Source organism: Oncorhynchus keta, chromosome 28 (genome assembly GCF_023373465.1).
Source record: "Oncorhynchus keta strain PuntledgeMale-10-30-2019 chromosome 28, Oket_V2, whole genome shotgun sequence".
Classification (NCBI taxonomy): domain Eukaryota; kingdom Metazoa; phylum Chordata; class Actinopteri; order Salmoniformes; family Salmonidae; genus Oncorhynchus; species Oncorhynchus keta.
Window position 1 is genome coordinate 22984515 of NC_068448.1, and position 20000 is coordinate 23004514.

Here is a 20000-nt window from a genome sequence, read left to right on the forward strand (position 1 = left end):
ACTTCCGCGACGCATATAAGGCCCTGCCCCGCCCCCCTTTTGGAAAAGCTGACCACGACTCCATTTTGTTGATCCCTGCCTACAGACAGAAACTAAAACAAGAGGCTCCCACGCTGAGGTCTGTCCAACGCTGGTCCGACCAAGCTGACTCCACACTCCAAGACTGCTTCCATCACGTGGACTGGGATGTGTTTCGTATTGCGTCAGTTAACAATATTGACGAATACGCTGATTCGGTGTGCGAGTTCATTAGAACGTGCGTTGAAGAGGTCGTTCCCATAGCTACGATTAAAACATTCCCTAACCAGAAACCGTGGATTGATGCCAGCATTCGCGTGAAACTGAAAGCGCAAACCACTGCTTTTAATCAGGGCAAGGTGTCTGGTAACATGACCGAAAACAAACAGTGCAGCTATTCCCTCCGCAAGGCTATCAAACAAGCTAAGCGTCAGTACAGAGACAAAGTAGAATCTCAATTCAACGGCTCAGACACAAGAGGCACGTGGCAGGGGTTACAGTCAATCACGGACTACAGGAAGAAATCCAGCCCCGTCACGGACCAGGATGTCTTGCTCCCAGGCAGACTAAATAACTTTTTTGCCCGCTTCGAGGACAATACAGTGCCACTGACACGGCCTGCAACAGAAACGTTCGGTCTCTCCTTCACTGCAGCCGAGGTGAGTAAGACATTTAAACACGTTAACCCTCGCAAGGCTGCAGGCCCAGACGGCATCCTCAGCCGCGCCCTCAGAGCATGCGCAGACCAGCTGGCCGGTGTGTTTACGGACATATTCAATCAATCCATATACCAGTCTGCTGTTCCCACATGCTTCAAGAGGGCCACCATTGTTCCTGTTCCCAAGAAAGCTAAGGTAACTGAGCTAAACTACTACCGCCCCGTAGCACTCACTTCCGTCATCATGAAGTGCTTTGAGAGACTAGTCAAGGACCATATCACCTCCACCCTACCTGACACCCCAGACACACTCCAATTTGCTTACCGCCCAAATAGGTCCACAGACGATGCAATCTCAACCACACTGCACACTGCCCTAATCCATCTGGACAAGAGGAATACCTATGTGAGAATGCTGTTCATCGACTACAGCCCGGCATTCAACACCATAGTACCCTCCAAGCTCGTCATCAAGCTCGAGACCCTGGGTCTCGACCCCGCCCTGTGCAACTGGGTACTGGACTTCCTGACGTGCCGCCCCCAGGTGGTGAGGATAGGCAACAACATCTCCTCCCCGCTGATCCTCAACACTGGGGCCCCACAAGGGTGCGTTCTGAGCCCTCTCCTATACTCCCTGTTCACCCACGACTGCGTGGCCACGCACACCTCCAACTCAATCATCAAGTTTGCGGACGACACAACAGTGGTAGGCTTGATTACCAACAACGACGAGATGGCCTACAGGGAGGAGGTGAGGGCCCTCAGAGTGTGGTGTCAGGAAAATAACCTCACACTCAACGTCAACAAAACTAAGGAGATGATTGTGGACTTCAGGAAACAGCAGAGGGAACACCCCCGTATCCACATTGATGGAACATTAGTGGAGAGGGTAGCAAGTTTTAAGTTCCTCGGCATACACATCACAGACAAACTGAATTGGTCCACTCACACAGACAGCATCGTGAAGAAGGCGCAGCAGCGCCTCTTCAACCTCAGGAGGCTGAAGAAATTTGGCTTGTCACCAAAAGCACTCACAAACTTCTACAGATGCACAATCGAGAGCATCCTGGCGGGCTACATCACCGCCTGGTACGGCAACTGCTCCGCCCTCAACCGTAAGGCTCTCCAGAGGGTAGTGAGGTCTGCACAACGCATCACCGGGGGCAAACTACCTGCCCTCCAGGACACCTACACCACCCGATGTTACAGGAAGGCCATAAAGATCATCAAGGACAACAACCACCCGAGCCACTGCCTGTTCACCCCGCTATCATCCAGAAGGCGAGGTCAGTACAGGTGCATCAAAGCTGGGACCGAGAGACTGAAAAACAGCTTCTATCTCAAGGCCATCAGACTGTTAAACAGCCACCACTAACATTGAGTGGCTGCTGCCAACACACTGACACTGACTCAACTCCAGCCACTTTAATAATGGGAATTGATGGGAAATTATGTAAATATATCACTAGCCACTTTAAACAATGCTACCTTATATAATGTTGCTTACCCTACATTATTCATCTCATATGCATACGTATATACTGTACTCTATATCATCGACTGCATCCTTATGTAATACATGTATCACTTGCCACTTTAACTATGCCACTTTGTTTACATACCCATCTCATATGTATATACTGTACTCGACACCATCTACTGTATCTTGCCTATGCTGCTCTGTACCATCACTCATTCATATATCCTTATGTACATATTCTTTATCCCCTTACACTGTGTATAAGACAGTAGTTTTGGAATTGTTAGTTAGATTACTTGTTGGTTATTACTGCATTGTCGGAACTAGAAGCACAAGCATTTCGCTACATTCGCATTAACATCTGCTAACCATGTGTATGTGACAAATACAATTTGATTTGATTTTGATTAACATGTTGATAGAGATTTGGTAGAACTGATTTAAGTTTTCCTGCATTAAAGTCTCCGGCCACTAAGAGTGCCGTTTCTGGGTGAGTGGTTTCCTGTTTGCTTATTTCCTTATACAGAAGACAGAGTGTGTTCTTAGTGCCAGCATCTGTTTGTGGTGGTAAATAAACAGCCACGAAAAGTATAGCTGCGAACTCTCTAGGCAAGTAGTGTCGCCTGCAATATATCATAATATACTCTACTTCAGGCGAGCAAAATCTAGAGACTTCCTTAGATTTCGTGCACCAGATGTTGTTTACAAATATGCACAGACCGCCCCCCCTCGTTGTACGTATATCCCGCGAGCTGAATATCCATGTCGTCATTCAGCCACGATTCCGTGAAACATAGGATATTACAGTTTTTGATGTTCCGTTGGTAGGATATTCGTGATCGTACCTCGTCTAGTTTATTGTCCGTTGGCGAGTAATATTGACGGTAACGGCAGCTTTCCTTCTGCGGGTCCTGACGAGGCATCCGGCTCTGCGGTGCTTCCCTTTGCAAATAATTGGGATGTCTGTGGGGTGTTTGGAGAATATCGTGTGAGTCCTGTTCATCAAGGATCTCTCTATACTTGCTCCGTTCAGCTTTCCCTTGATCCTGACTAGTGTCCCAGTCCCTGCCGCTGAAAAACATCCCCATATCATGATGCTGCCACCACCATGCTTCACCGTAGGGATGGTGCCAGGTTTCCTCCAGATGTGATGCTTGGCATTCAAGCCAAAGACTTCATTCATGGTTTCATCAGATCTTGTTTCTCATGGTCTGAGGGTCCTTTAGGTGGTTTTGGCAAACTCCAAGCGGGCTGTCATGTGGCTTTTGTCTGGCCCCTCTACCGTAAAGGCATGATTGGTGGAGTGCTGCAGAGATGGTTGTCCTTCTGGAATATTCTCCCATCTCCACAGAGGAACTCTGGAGCTCTGTCAGAGTGACCGTTGGGTTCTTGGTCACCTCCCTGACCAAGTCCCTTCTCCCCCAATTGCTCAGTTTGGCCGGATGGCCAGCTCTAGGAAGAGTCTTGGTGGTTCCAAACTTCTACCATTTAAGAAAGATGGAGATCACTGTGTTCTTGGGGACCTTCAATGCTGCAGAAATGTACAACAGCGAATCAAACTGGCCATTGAATATCCTCTTACACTATGTACTGTACATAGGCTGCATAGCATTTTTAACATACTAAAACCTAAAGAAGAGATCAATTATATTGGTCCAGCCTTCGCTGCTATGCTGGCAGATGTACATAATATGCTGCAACCATAATTAAAAAGTACTTAATAACTCCAAATAACAATAACGTAGCAATAAGTTGTTGTAACATTTGTTGCACTGCATGGATCACAACACTGCTGTATGGTGCACTCACTAGGCTACTGCTCAAATGTTGCTGTAATAGACAGTAGCAGCAGCATATGTGATGAGTGTGGAAGTGTGTGTATGACCACATGTGGCTGTGTGCAGGTGTTCCCTCCATCCCTCCCCTCGCTCTGTTTGCAGCCCCTTCCATCCCCCTCTCCACCTCCCGTTAGTGCCTGTGGGAGAGGAGCAGTCATCTGTCCTTTATCTGTGCTTATGCCCTCCTACTATTCTATTGTCCACTTCACAGAGAGAGAGAGGATGTGAATGTGTTTGTAAGAGGCAGATTGCATTACTGTTGAGGGTTGCTGCACATTTTCCACAGGTGAGAGTGGCCCCCTTTATTATACAAAGCAGGGGCATCTGCCAACCTTACAACCCCCAGTGTCTGTCTCAGTCCCTGTCCAATCTGACTCCATCATCCACAGAGAAATCAGACAGACTCTCCCAAGGCTAAACTCACCCATTCACAGATCAGCCAGACCGACTTTCACAATGCAATTGCCAATTCTAGAAATGTAAATCTGAGCCTTTCTATCTATCTATCTATCTATCTATCTATCTATCTATCTATCTATCTATCTATCTATCTATCTATCTATCTATCTATCTATCTATCTATCTATCTATCTATCTATTTTCTACGGCCTTCAGTAGCCTTTATTCAATTATATTCAAGGGGCTTTATTGGCATGGGAATCGTGTTAACATTGCCAAAGCAAGTGAGGTAGATAATATACAAAAGTGAAATAAACAATCAAAATTAACAGTAAACATTACACATACAGAAGTTTCAAAACAATAAAGACATTACAAATGTCATATTATATATATACAGTGTTTTAACAATGTACAAATGGTTAAAGGACACAAGATAATATAAATAAGCATCAATATGGGTTGTATTTACAATGGTGTTTGTTCTTCACTGGTTGCCCTTTTCTCTTGGCAACAGGTCATACATCTTGCTGCTGTGATGGCACACTGTCATATTTCACCCAGTAGATATGGGAGTTTATCAAAATTGGATATGTTTTCGAATTCTTTGAGGATCTGTGTAATCTGAGGGAAATATGTCTCTTTAATATGGTCACACATTGGGCAGGTGGTTAGGAAGTGCAGCTCAGTTTCCACCTCATTTTGTGGGCAGTGAGCACATAGCCTGTCTTCTCTTGAGAGCCATGTCTGCCTACGGTATTCTGCCACTGTGTACTCTCTGTTTAGGGCCAAATAGCATTCTAGTTTGCTCTGTATTTTTGTTAATTCTTTCCAATGTGTCAAGTAATTATCTTTTTGTTTTCTCATGATTTGGTTGGGTCTAATTGTGCTGCTGTCCTGGGGCTCTGTGGGGTGTGTTTGTGTTTGTGAACAGAGCCCCAGGACCAGCTTGCTTAGGGGACTCTTCTCTTCTCTTCTTCATCTCTCTGTAGGTGATGGCTTTGTTATGGAAGGTTTGGGAATCGCTTCCTTTTAGGTGGTTGTAGAATTTAACGTCTCTTTTTCTGGATTTTGATCATTAGTGGGTATCGGCCTAATTCAGCTCTGCATGCATTATTTGATGTTCTCCGAAGTACACAGAGGATATTTTTGCAGAATTCTGCATGCAGAGTCTCAATTTTGTGTTTGTCCGATTTTGTAAAGTCTTGGTTGGTGAGCGGACCCCAGACCTCACAACCATAAAGGGCAATGGGCTCTATGACTGATTCAAGTATTTTTAGCCAGATCCTAATTGGTATATTGAAATTTATGTTCCTTTTGATGGCATAGAAGGCCCTTCTTGCCTTGTCTCTCAGATCATTCACAGCTTTGTGGAAGTTACCTGTGGCGCTGATGTTTAGGCCAAGGTATGTATAGTTTTTTGTGTGCTCTCGGGCAACAGTGTCTAGATGGAATTTGTATTTGTGGTCCTGGCGACTGGACCTTTTTTGGAACACCATTATTTTGGTCTTACTGAGATTTACTGTCAGTACATTGTTTTCATTGAAGAAATGTATGACTCATTCAAGGTAATTGGAGAATCCAGTGGGTTCTGGTAGTCATTAATAGTTGATTCTAAGATTTGTATTTGATCATGTATATGTTTTTGCTTTTGTTATTCTCTCTCTCCCTCCATTCCTCAAACTCCCTATCTCTCTCTGTCCTTCCCCCTCCCTCCCATCTCTCTCTCTCCCTATCTCTCTCTGTCCTTCCCCCTCCCTCCCATCTCTCTCTCTCCTGCCCTCTCCCTGTCACCTCTCTCTCCCGCTCCTCCCTCCCATCTCTCTCTGTCCATCTCTCCTCTCTCCTCTCTCTCTCTCTCTCTCTCTCTCTCTCTCTCTCTCTCTCTCTCTCTCTCTCTCTCTCTCTCTCTCTCTCTCTCTCTCTCTCTCTCTCTCTCTCTCTCTCTCTCCTCTCTCTCCTCTCCCTCTCTCTCTCTCCCTCCTCTCCCTCTCTCTCTCTCTCTGTCTCTCTCTCTCTCTGTCTCTCTCCCTCTCTCCCTCCCTCTCTCTCTCTCTCTCTCTCTCTCTCTCTCTCTCTCTCTCTCTCTCTCTCTCTCTCTCTCTCTCTCTCTCTCTCTCTCTCTCTCTCTCTCTCTCTCTCTCTCTTTCTTTCTTTCTCTCTCTCTCTCTCTCTCTCTCTCTCTCTCTCTCTCTCTCTCTCTCTCTCTCTCTATGACACATCCAAGTCTTCTTTTCTGGATGTCACTCTGGTCCACAGCTAATTGGGGATGTGAACAGTAATCAGTGGGGGACAAATCAGACAGTTCTGCTCATTAGCTGTGACCAGTGTTCCCAGGGCTGCGTGGTGTCATTACACAACGGTTACATGGCTGGCTACACCACGACCCAACCCATCCGCCTGGGTCATCGTCACGCCTGGAAATGAGTCAGACTTACATGGTCCTGTCTGTGTCATGGCTGGGTAGGGGGCACGGTTCAGAGTGGAGTGCTGCTATGTAACATGACTTACATGGTCCTGTCTGTGTCATGGCTGGGCAGGGGGCACGGGTCAGAGTGGAGAGCTGGGCTCCATTGATCTGCCCATTGATCTGCTCTCCCCTGTGCCCTGACACAGCACAGCCAGGAAGCAATCAGAGAGCATGACACATCTTCACACAGGGATATAGGCCTCTCTCACTGTGCAGGGAGACAGGGCTTTATCACACTATGAAGGACAGACCCCTTTCATTTTATTAGTGATTTGACTATGTCCTGAGAATGTTTACTACTGTAGGTGCTGCAGTGGACCATGCTCCATTAGGATGGGCCAGTCTCTGTCCTGTTCTAGGTGGAGGGCAGAGCAGAGTGATGTGGATGGTTAAGCCCATCTGAGAGCAGGATAAACACGATAAGGCAGGCCAATCCACCCCTCTAACATCTTCAAGGTGTACACATCAGAGGCCCCGGCAGAACTCAATAACTGGGTGAATGTCAGTTTGGCTCATTCTCCAAGCTTTAACCTTTCCGGAAAGCTGAATAATTTAAGTGCTCTATCTGCGGTTGGTTGGCACTTCTCTGCCTCGCCTCCCTTAGTATCGCCTCCCTTAGTCTCGACTCCCTTAGCCTCGCCTCCGTTAGTCTCGCCTCCCTTAGCCTCGCCTCCCTTCGCCTCGCCTCCCTTAGTCTCGCCTCCCTTAGCCTTGCCTCCCTTAATCTCACCTCCCTTAGTCTCGCCTGCCTTAGCCTCGCCTGCCTTAGTCTCGCCTCCCATAGTCTCACCTCCCTTAGCCTCGCCTCCGTTAGTCTCGCCTCCCTTAGCCTCGCCTCCCTTCGCCTCGCCTCCCTTAGTCTCGCCTCCCTTAGCCTTGCCTCCCTTAATCTCATCTCCCTTAGTCTCGCCTGCCTTAGCCTCGCCTGCCTTAGTCTCGCCTCCCATAGTCTCACCTCCCTTAGCCTCGCCTCCCTTAGTCGCGCCTGCCTTAGGCTCGTCTCCCATAGTCTCGCCTCCCATAGTCTCGCCTCCCATAGTCTCGCCTCCCATAGTGTCACCTCCCATAGCCTCGCCTCCCATAGTCTCGCCTCCCATAGTCTCGCCTCCCATAGTCTCGCCTCCCATAGTGTCACCTCCCATAGCCTCGCCTCCCATAGTCTCACCTCCCATAGCCTCGCCTCCCATAGTCTCGCCTCCCATAGTCTCACCTCCCATAGCCTAGCCTCCCATATCCTAGCCTCCCATAGTCTCGCCTCCCATAGTCTCGCCTCCCATAGTCTCGCCTCCCATAGTCTCGCCTGCCATAGTCTCGCCTCCCATAGTCTCGCCTCCCATAGTCTCGCCTCCCATAGTCTCGCCTCCCATAGTCTCGCCTGCCATAGTCTCGCCTCCCATAGTCTCGCCTCCCATAGTCTCGCCTCCCATAGTCTCGCCTGCCATAGCCTCGCCTCCCATAGTCTCGCCTCCCATAGTCTCGCCTCCCATAGTCTCACCTCCCATAGTCTCGCCTCCCATAGTCTCGCCTCCCATAGTCTCGCCTCCCATAGTCTCGCCTCCCATAGTCTCGCCTCCCTTAGTCTTGCCTCCCATAGTCTCGCCTCCCATAGTCTCACCTCCCATAGTCTCGCCTACCATAGTCTCGCCTGTATGGTGCTCTGAGACCGTCTGCAGCCATGCACGCTGCTCTGGCCAGGGAGTGAAAATGGCAAGAAGAATGCGGCAAGGGATTTCTGATAATTGGCAGAAGCCGTGCCAACGGCCTGGGGGCTGCAGGCTTGCCTGGGGGAAAGGTTGTTGCCACTAAGCAACAGACCTGTCTGTCTGCAGGAAGGGGAGGGGGATGGGTTGTTTGCCCCAGGGCCTGAATCTGTCTCTCTCTTTAACAATAGTAAAACTGGACATAATAGAACTCAAGTGGGGGACGAGATGAATGGAGGGTGTTAAGTAACTAACCAGCTTACTAACTAACTAACTAAACTACATGTACCATCATAGTTAGGGAACTACATGTACCATCATAGTTAGGAAACTACATGTACCATCATGGCTGTCTCCGCCATCTCCCTTGGGCTGGAGAGAGACAGAACAGACAGTGTAGAAGGCAGCCAGGGGAGACAAGAGGATGAGAGAGGTGAGAGGAGGAAGAGAGTTAAGGAGACAGGAGGGGAGGGAAGGACAGAGGAGGGAAAAGGGAGAAGAGGGAAGGACAGAGGAGTTGAAAGGGAGGAGAGGGTTGTGTGAAGAGGACATGAGACAGGATAGGGTTTGCAGTACTTCAGAGGGGCTGAAGCCTGCCAGGGTTATAGGAGCAGAATGCTGTACTGTACTGCTTCATATCCAGACACACAGAAGTTCCAAGATCTCAGAGACCTGCCTGCATGCCTGTCCATGATCTAGAGCCTGACACACACACACACACACACACACACACACACACACACACACACACACACACACACACACACACACACACACACACACACACACACACACACACACACACACACACACACACACACACACACACACACACACACACCCTGCCTTGCCCTACCAGAGCAAGCACAGGTTGTGCACCCAGATGATCTGGTTGTTCTGTTCCTCTCTTACTATTCCTACCTGGCCCTGTGTACCATTCCTGTACTAATATACTGTCACTAACTCTGTCAGCGATCCGTGGCCATTAACTATTCAAACAGGGACTTTAGGCATGGCATAACTGTTTCCTCTGACAGCCACTAGCTAAAGTAGCCCATTTATCCATGTGGGCCCAAACTAGCAGGCAGGAAAACACATGTCCAATCTCTCTGCCCATGTTTTCCTGGTAAAATCACTGATGGAGTTTGGCCTCATCTATGATTCAGAATAATTAAATATTTATTGTCCTGGGCTGAGCTGTATGGCTGGGTTGGGACAGTGACCACTATGGTAGCCAACGGAGAGATAGGTAAACAAATCACTATGAATAAAGCAATGAAAGAAACCTCTCTGGTAATACAAATATACTGTACATCTTCTTGCTTTAGCCTCCAGGTACGTTCACACACACTCTGCTCCAAAGTGATCAACCAGGGGTGTGTTGGATTTGTGATGAGAGGTGAGAAGTGTTCAAAGGCGTGTGATGAGGTTTGATAGCTACATCTACTACACACAGTCAAACTCCACTAACTACACACGGTCAAACTCCACTAACTACACACAGTCAAACTCCACTAACGACACACAGTCAAACTCCACTAACTACACACAGTCAAACTCCACTAACCCAACACAGTCAAACTCCATTAACGACACACAGTCAAACTCCACTAACTACACACAGTCAAACTAAACTAACCACACACGGTCAAACTCCACTAACTACACACAGTCAAACTCCATTAACTACACACAGTCATACTCCATTAACTACACACAGTCAAACTCCATTAACTACAAACAGTCAAACTCCACTAACTATACACAGTCAAACTCCACTAACTACACACAGTTAAACTCCACTAACTACACACAGTCAAACTCCACTAACTACACACAGTTAAACTCCACTAACTACACACAGTTAAACTCCACTAACTACACACAGTTAAACTCCACTAACTACACACGGTCAAACTCCATTAACGACACACAGTCAAACTCCATTAACTACACACAGTCAAACTCCACTAACTATACACAGTCAAACTCCACTAACTACACACAGTTAAACTCCACTAACTACACACAGTCAAACTCCACTACCTACACACAGTTAAACTCCACTAACTACACACAGTTAAACTCCACTAACTACACACAGTCTTAGAGAAAGAGCCTCTGAGAGAAAGAGAGAGAGAAAGAAAGAGAAAGAAAGAAAGAGAGAGAAATAAATAGAGAGTTATAGAGAAAGAGAGAGCGAGAGAGAGAGAGAGCTGTGCAGAAACATGATAAATCTGTGTCCTCTCCTACCTCACCATTCATTTAATTTTTTGATCCTACATCCCTCTCTCTTCTCCTCCTCCTCCAGCCCTGCTCAGACTTTTGACCCCTCTCTCTTTCCATGGCTGTGGCAGGCAGGCAGCAGGACAAATGAAGTTTCCCCTCAGAGCCCCTCCGTATTAATATCATAATTATCCCCACCTCCGTGGCCCGCGGGCCAGCTCACACCACCCTACTGTCTGCTTTGATGGAGAGGCACAGGCAGGGAATTACATTCCATTAGTACTAAACAAGAGAAGGGGACATGGAGAGATTGAATCAATCAGGAGAGCCACTAGGACTGTGTGTGTGTGTGTGTGTGTGTGTGTGTGTGTGTGTGTGTGTGTGTGTGTGTGTGTGTGTGTGTGTGTGTGTGTGTGTGTGTGTGTGTGTGTGTGTGTGTGTGCGTGCGTGCGCGCGTAGTGTGTGTGTGTGTGTGTGTGTGTGTGTGCGTGCGCGCGTGCGCGTAGTGTGTGTGTGTGTGTGTGTGTGTGTGTGTGTGTGTGTGTGTGTGTGTGTGTGTGTGTGTGTGTGTGTGTGTGTGTGTGTGTGTGCTTGCGTGCGGCTAGGTCTGAAGGGAGGAAGCGAAGTTATGACACTGATTTAACATCATTATTACCCCAAAGGTCTATTTTGTGCTGCGTCAATTGGAACAACAGTAACTTTTTCCAGAGTGACAGACTGCACAGTTTAGGCTGAGCTGTTCTGCTCTGCCCTGCTCTGATGCATTTTCAATTCATTGTTTGCCGTCCTTAACTTTGGCAGTACTTTTCCTCAGTCTGTCTCAGGGCAGGGCAGGGCGAGACTCTTTAAAGTGGTCTAATACCTTTGAGAGGTGGTGTCAGGAATGGGCTGATTGAGAAAGAGATGTGATGCGAACAAAAGGAAGAGAGAACAGGAGAGAGGAGGACCCCCCTCACAGCCAGGTCTCCAATCTCATCACCTCCTCTCCTCCCTGACTCATTACTAAGGCCTTGACTCAATAAAGACTGGATAAAGACTGGATAAAAAGGCAGACACCCACAGGCCAAATCCCCCTCAGACACCCTCTCTCAACTGCCCCCCCTTCTCCCCCACTCCCTTCCTCCTCCCCAGTTCCCTCCATCTCTCTTCTCAGTAATGGCAGGAGTTATTTTTGTCTCTGTGGTGCTGTGTGGCTGTTGGCTGCTAGATAGCTGCTGCTGATTTACATTCTTCACTCAATGGTGACCTTTCCCTGTTGGTGCTCAGGGAGCAGAGAGAGCTAAGCTCTCCAGTCTCCAGTCCCTTGTCGGGGAGCAGAGGGAGCTAAGCTCTCCAGTCTCCAGTCCCTCGTCGGGGAGCAGAGGGAGCTAAGCTCTCCAGTCTCCAGTTCCTCTTCGGAGGGCAGAGGGAGCGAAGCTCTCCAGTCTCCAGTCCCTCGTCGGGGAGCAGAGAGAGCTAAGCTCTCCAGTCTCCAGTCCCTCGTCGTGAAGCAGAGGGAGCTCACCAGTCTCCAGTCCCTCGTCGGGGAGCAGAGGGAGCTAAGCTCTCCAGTCTCCAGTCCCTCGTCGGGGAGCAGAGGGAGCTAAGCTCTCCAGTCTCCAGTCCCTCGTCGGGGAGCAGAGGGAGCTAAGCTCTCCAGTCTCCAGTCCCTCGTCGTGGAGCAGAGGGAGCTAATCTCTCCAGTCTCCAGTTCCTCGTCGGGGAGCAGAGGGAGCTAAGCTCTCCAGTCTCCAGTTCCTTGTTGGGGAGCAGAGGGAGCTAAGCTCTCCAGTCTCCAGTTCCTCGTCAGGGAGCAGAGGGAGCTAAGCTCTCCAGTCTCCAGTTCCTTGTCGGGGAGCAGAGGGAGCTAAGCTCTCCAGTCTCCAATCCCTTGTCGGGGAGCAGAGGGAGCTAAGCTCTCCAGTCTCCAGTTCCTCTTCGGAGGGCAGAGGGAGCGAAGCTCTCCAGTCTCCAGTCCCTCGTCGGGGAGCATAAGGAGCTAAGCTCTCCAGTCTCCAGTCCCTCGTCGGGGAGCAGAGGGAGCTAAGCTCTCCAGTCTCCAGTTCCTCGTCGGGAGAGCAGAGGGAGCTAAGCTCTCCAGTTTCCAGTCCCTCCACAACCACAGCTCAGTGCTGCTCTCCTGTTGACAGACTACTGCTGCACAGCTCATATGGACACAGTGAACACAGGGCATAGAGGGTACACAGGGCCAAGTAGGGACAGAAGGAGATGTACCAGAATAAAACAGAGTAGTTTAGGTCCGTCTGGGACATATGACCGGGGTGAGTCAGACTACATTGGCCTGGGTTGACCTAGGACTCCACTATGGGGGAAGTCCAACCCAAGTTGAGCGCATGTAAATTAAACATAAATCCCTTTTTATGCACTTTTCTCTCTGTGTATTCTGACCTCTATGTGACCCCTATGTGTATTCTGACCTCTATGTGACCTCTATGTGTATTCTGACCTCTATGTGACCTCTCTGTGTATTCTGACCTCTATGTGACCTCTATGTGTATTCTGACCTCTATGTGACCTCTATGTGTATTCTGACCTCTATGTGACCTCTATGTGTATTCTGCTATTCACCCGCTATTTGTTTGGGATGGAGATCAATGAAGGTATGACCATGACTTAATTCCCTCATAATTCCACCACCTTTACGCGCAATGAAAAGGTGGAGCAACCTGTCGGTTCCTAGTGGAACAACATCTAGTTAATTTATTGGATATAAATAACACCACTCTCCATGTCATTTAATGATTGATTAGAGCTATTGATAAGAGCTAGGTAAATGAGTTGTCCATTTGGATAAGGGGATTGTAAATATTAATGACAATTGTTTTAAATCTATTTATTTTAACAATTTAGAAATCCTTCTTATGGCAGCATGAAGTTTATGAAATGCCAGCCTTATAACTTGCATCGATTACAGACCCAAGCTACAGTATAGGCTTCTGTAGCCATGCACAAAAGGCAGTACAGCGCCAAACATACTGAGTTGATTTATGATATCTAGAATGTTTTAATTATATTCCTCAGACTTTTCACTGTATTTTTTAAAGAATTTGCATCGTGTTAAAAAAAAATAATAATAATTTTTAAATTCTAATTTTTGGGTCATTTAGCAGACACTCTTTTTCAGAGTGAATTACAGTATTGAGGGCATACATTTTCTTACTTTTCCCATTCTAATCCCCCAGTTGTCTCTGATTGAGAATCAAACCCACTGTGTGTTTGTGGGTGAACCAGATAGGACTGTTTTTGAGTTTTCACATTTCTTGTTTTGTTAGTTTGTTCATGTGTACCTTATAGCATTAAAAAGTACCATGGAAAATTACCGGTATTGGTCCTCTGATCCGTTTCTTTACTCTCCTCTTCGGAAGAAGATACCAACCAAGCGGCGTGGTAAAGGACAGCGACGACAGCAGCAGCAGCAGCAGCAACAACAGCGGCCAGCATCAGAGCTGAATCTGCTTGGGAGGAGATAGATAGGTTCGACCCAGGGAAAGCCCGCCTATTGCAATGCAAGGAAGGTTACAGGAGAATGAGGTTGGCGAAGCCAGCACGGCAGTGCGACAGGTACGAGAGGCAGCCCCATTTTTTTTTTACGAGGTGTGGTACTAAGCCAGGTAAGACCTGAGCCTCGTGCTTATGATAAGCAGCGCATTACTGGTCAGGCACCGTGTTATGCGGTTGAGCGACGGTGTCGCCAGTGCGTGTCCATAGCCCGGTGCGCCATGAGTGCCATGCGAGTGTGGGCATTGAGCCAGGGCGTATGGTGCCTGCTCAGCGGGTCTGGTCGCCGGTACGCAGTCTTGGTCCAGGTTATCCTGCGCCGGCTCTGCGTGCTGTGTCTCCGGGGCGCTGGGAGGGTGCAGTGCGTCCTCTGCCTGCGCTCTACCGGGCAACTGGAGTTCTCTAGACCTTACCCAAGCCCGGTTCAACCTGTGCCTGCACTCTGGAGGGTCCGGGCTCGAGTAGTTGTCCAGCCTGGGGAGTGGTCAATTGAATCCATCCCCACAGCCCGATCTTTCAACTTTCAGAATCCCCAATGGCAGCCCCACACCACTGTAGGTTGTTTGGTTCACCAGCCTCCCGCCTGTCCGGCGCCGTTGCCGGATCCGGCGCCGCTGCGGAGCCTCCCGCCTGTATTCCGGAGCCTCCCGCCTGTCCGGCGCCGCTGCCGGAGCCTCCCGCCGTAAAGCCTCCCGCCTGTCCGGCGCCGCTGCCTCCAAAACTGCAGGTGCTCCCGCCTTTTCCTATAATTATTCGCTAAAGCGTCCCGCCTGTCCGGCGCCGCTCGGAGCCTCCCGCCTGTCCGGCGCCGCTGCCGGAGCCTCCCGCCTGTCCCAGTTGGTGCTGAAAGGCGCCAGAGTCGCTAAGCCCCTGCCCCCACTGCCCCTCTGTCAGTATTTATTAGGGTTGCCATGGTGAGAAAGCCACGGAGGCGGAAAATGAAGGCGGACTAAAACAATAAGTGGGGTACGCCAAATTTAAAGGGATGGCTTTAGATAAATGTTTTTGTATTTAGTTAAAGGGCGTGAGTTGGGTGGGCAGTCTATGTTTGTTTGTCTAGGAATGATGGTTCTCCATCAGAGGCAGGTGTCATTAGTTGTCTCTGATTGAGAATCCAGTTTCAAGTGCACCAGATAGGACTGTTTTTTGGTTTTCATTTCTTGTTTTGTTGTTTGTTGTACCTTATAGCATTAAAAGTACCATATTCAGCGTCCTCTGATCCGTTTCGCCTCTCCTCTTCGGAAGAAGAGGAGGAAACTCCATACATTTTCTTACTTTTGTAATCCCCCTGAATCAAACACACCTGCATGACTGTCGGTAGCCACCATCTGCTATACCAACAGGATTAGAAGTTGTGCTGCAATTTGAAAGCCTATTGAATCTTTATGGGACGCAGTCCATACTGTATATAGCAGTTAAACCTGGAGCCTGGTGCATGGTTCACGACGTCTGGACCGTTCACAGTTCCATGATTAGGGAGAATTATTAGGGTAGATTTATAGGACTACTGTTCAACCCTTCTACACTGTTCTCACCTTACAATATTTCATGGTATGATCAATTGAATATGGAAACTTTCAGAATCAATCACACCACTGTATTGTTTGGTTCACCAATATATTTGTGCGTAAAGGCTCTCCAAAACTGTTTTTTATAATTATTCATAAATCTACCAGTTGGTGCTGAAAAGGAGTCCCTAATAACCACTCTCTTCATATTTATTAGCGAGTCTGTCGAGAAAATTCTAATAAAAGGTACGCCAAATTTAAAGGGATGGCTTTAGATAAATGTACTGAAAATACTATTGAATGAAATTCTAGTGGCCAGCAAGTGGGAGGGTTTTCAGTGGTTGAATAAAATCTATTCAGCGCGAGCAAGGGAACCACGCCTGTAAAGCCTGTCACACACCTGCATGAGGTAAGTCTGAATACCAACTACTGAGAAGTGCATAGGAAAGGCCTGTGTAGGAAAGGCCTGCGTAGGAAAGGCCTGTGTAGGAAAGGCCTGTGTAGGAAAGGCCTGTGTAGGAAAGGCCTGTGTAGGAAAGGCCTGTGTAGGAAAGGCCTGTGTAGGAAAGGCCTGTGTAGGAAAGGCCTGTGTAGGAAAGGCCTGCGTAGGAAAGGCCTGCGTAGGAAAGGCCTGTGTAGGAAAGGCCTGTGTAGGAAAGGCCTGCGTAGGAAAGGCCTGCGTAGGAAAGGCCTGCGTAGGAAAGGCCTGCGTAGGAAAGGCCTGCGTAGGAAAGGCCTGTGTAGGAAAGGCCTGTGTAGGAAAGGCCTGTGTAGGAAAGGCCTGTGTAGGAAAGGCCTGTGTAGGAAAGGCCTGTGTAGGAAAGGCCTGTGTAGGAAAGGCCTGTGTAGGAAAGGCCTGTGTAGGAAAGGCCTGCGTAGGAAAGGCCTGCGTAGGAAAGGCCTGTGTAGGAAAGGCCTGTGTAGGAAAGGCCTGCGTAGGAAATGCCTGTGTAGGAAAGGCCTGCGTAGGAAAGGCCTGTGTAGGAAAGGCCTGTGTAGGAAAGGCCTGTGTAGGAAAGGCCTGTGTAGGAAAGGCCTGTGTAGGAAAGGCCTGTGTAGGAAAGGCCTGTGTAGGAAAGGCCTGTGTAGGAAAGGCCTGTGTAGGAAAGGCCTGTGTAGGAAAGGCCTGTGTAGGAAAGGCCTGTGTAGGAAAGGCCTGTGTAGGAAAGGCCTGTGTAGGAAAGGCCTGCGTAGGAAAGGCCTACATTTCCTAAGTCTAAATCAGGCCCTATGAGCATTGCAAGAGGCCTAGAGGGACAAGAATAATGAGTCATTTGAGAGATAGGAAAGAGGGGACAGTGGGAGAGATGGGTAGGTTTTACCTCCAGTGTCGTCATCATTGTATTTCCTGACAACAGATTTCAGTTCTCTAATAGCTACAGTATCAGGCACGGAGATCTCAATCTGAATCACCTTTAAGTTCTACCTCAAAGCAGTTGACAGAAATATTCTTCTGAAGTTTCTGTAGTTAATGTTGAGCAGTGTACAACCTAATGTAGGCTGTTAAAGCTCAGTGAGAGAGCACTTGGCTACGTCACAAATGGGCGCTCTGGTCAAGAGTCTGGTCACTATGAAGGGAATAGGGTGCCATTGGGATACAGGCTTCCTGTTAGCTGTCCAGCAGGGTCTGAGTTTGAGTCATCCATAGCTGAGCTCAGCGGAGAGATGAGGAGAGAGGGGAGAGCCCTGGATGACGTGAGGGAAGCAGGTCAGGCTGGAGTACCCACACCCAGGTTTCATAAGCTGATGAGCTGCAGAAAGAGAGTGGCTGAGTGAGCCCCTCCATCTTTGACACGTGTGAGACAGAGGTGATGAAAATGCTGTGCTTCCTGAAAGCGAGAGAGCTTACGTAGTGTGACCCCCCCTATCCGTGTATGTGTGTATGCCTGTTTCTGTGTGTGTGTTTGTGTGTGTGTGTGTGTGTGTATCCCTGTTTCTGTGTGGTGTTAGGGCTGGCTTTGATCTGTCTCTAGCAGGCAGGCTGAAAGGCCTGGAGGGGGACGACGTAATGACTTCAGAAAAATAACCAAAGATAACAAAGACTTCTCCCTAACAGTTGTCAAATATAACTAGAGAGCATCTCCATACCTCCTGCACCATCCCTCCATTCCTCCACCTGCATTCCATCCTCTGTCAGAGAGGCTGTAAAGAAAAGCTACAAAACCAGAATGGATGCCACAGTGCTGCAATAGAGGGATAAGGCGGTGACCAAAGGCCTATTTACAACCTCTGTAAGGCAGTGGGCTCAGTGTAACCACTGTCCTATGGGCTCCATTACTGCAGCTTTACAGCCATTAGAGATGACGTATGCGTGAGTGTGTGTATGTAGGACGTGGCACACTGATTTAAGCAAATACTCTGCTTCTGTTGGACAGTGGACAGATGGTGGATGTTTCCAACAGAAGAAGAGTGAATGGGGTAGATAAGCAGAGAAAAGGGAGCCACAGACAAAAAGAGAGAGAGAGAAAATGGAAGATAGTGTGGTGTCTGTCTATCTGCTGTGTGTCAGGAAGAAATGCTGCAAATAAAAAGAGAAGGACCTCTTCCTACCCATTCAGGCAGTGGGAGACAAGTTGGGGAGTTGACATGTGTAAGTGTAGAGGGAGGAGGGAGGCTGTTACGTGAACAAGTGTGTGGACAGGGGAGGGAGTCACTTACCTGGAGCAGCCAGTAGCACCTGCGGTGGAACGTGGGGATGATGGAGGAGTGGACGTAACAGCCATACAGACACTGCAGAGGGAGAAACAGAGAGAGAACAGCTGTTATAGTATAGTAACACAACACAATAGACTGACCTACACCCCCACTGTACCCCTTATCCGTGACCTCTAACCCCCTCAGGGACAGGTACTCCTGGGAACAGGCAGATCCGGTCATTGTCTTCAGAACAAAGGTAGTGGTGAACTCAGACAAGTTGCTATGAACACTGATACTGTCTATATTCCTCTCTGTCTCTCTCTACTTTCTTTCTTTCTTTCTTTCTTTCTTTCTTTCTTTCTTTCTTTCTTTCTTTCTTTCTTTCTTTCTTTCTTTCTTTCTTTCTTTCTCTCTCTCTCTCTCTCTCTCTCTCTCTCTCTCTCTCTCTCTCTCTCTCTTTCTCTAAGTGTAGTTTGACTGTGTGTAGTTAGTGTAGTTTGCCTGCGTGTAGTTAGTGGAGTTTGACCGTGTGTAGTTAGTGGAGTTTGATTGTGTGTAGTTAGTGCAGTTTGACTGTGTGTAGTTTGTGTAGTTTGACTGTGTGTAGTTAGTGAGGTTTGACTGTGTGTGGTTAGTGCAGTTTGACTGTGTGTAGTTAGTGGAGTTTGACTGCGTGTAGTTAGTTGAGTTTGGCTGTGTGTAGTTAGTTGAGTTTGACTGTGTGTAATTTGTGGAGTTTGACTGTGTGTAGTTTGTGGAGTTTGACTGTGTGTAGTTTGTGGAGTTTGATCGCGTGTAGTTAGTAGAGTTTGGCTGTGTGTAGTTAATGGAGTTTGACTGTGTGTAGTTAGTGTAGTTTGGATGTGTGTAGTTAGTGGAGTTTGACTGTGTGTAGTTAATGGAGTTTGACTGTGTAGTTAGTGGAGTTTGGCTGTGTGTAGTTAATGGAGTTTGACTGTGTTGGGTTAGTGGAGTTTGACTGTGTGTAGTTAGTGGAGTTTGACTGTGTGTAGTTAGTGTAGTTTGATGTGTGTAGTTAGTGGAGTTTGACTGTGTGTAGTTAATGGAGTTTGACTGTGTGTAGTTAGTGGAGTTTGGCTGTGTGTAGTTAATGGAGTTTGACTGTGTTGGGTTAGTGGAGTTTGACTGTGTGTAGTTAGTGGAGTTTAACTGTGTGTAGTTAGTGGAGTTTGACTGTGTGTAGTTAGTGGAGTTTGACTGCGTGTAGTTAGTTGAGTTTGGCTGTGTGTAGTTAGTTGAGTTTGGCTGTGTGTCGTTAGTTGAGTTTGGCTGTGTGCAGTTAGTGGAGTTTGACTGTGTGTAGTTTGTGGAGTTTGACTGCGTGTAGTTAGTAGAGTTTGGCTGTGTGTTGTTATTGGAGTTTGGCTGTGTGTAGTTAATGGAGTTTGACTGTGTGTAGTTAGTGTAGTTTGGATGTGTGTAGTTAGTGGAGTTTGACTGTGTGTAGTTAATGGAGTTTGACTGTGTGTAGTTAGTGGAGTTTGGCTGTGTGTAGTTAATGGAGTTTGACTGTGTTGGGTTAGTGGAGTTTGACTGTGTGTAGTTAG

General features: G+C 48.0%; 1 protein-coding gene across 1 annotated transcript in view; it reads right to left on the bottom strand.

Annotated features, from left to right (window-relative positions):
* LOC118360558 (calmodulin-binding transcription activator 1-like) overlaps nucleotides 1-20000 on the bottom strand; it is a 674662-nt gene that overhangs the window by 142834 nt on the left and 511828 nt on the right. The window contains 1 exon segment of the mRNA XM_052485146.1: nucleotides 18454-18525. Within this exon segment, the coding sequence (XP_052341106.1) occupies nucleotides 18454-18525 (72 nt within the window).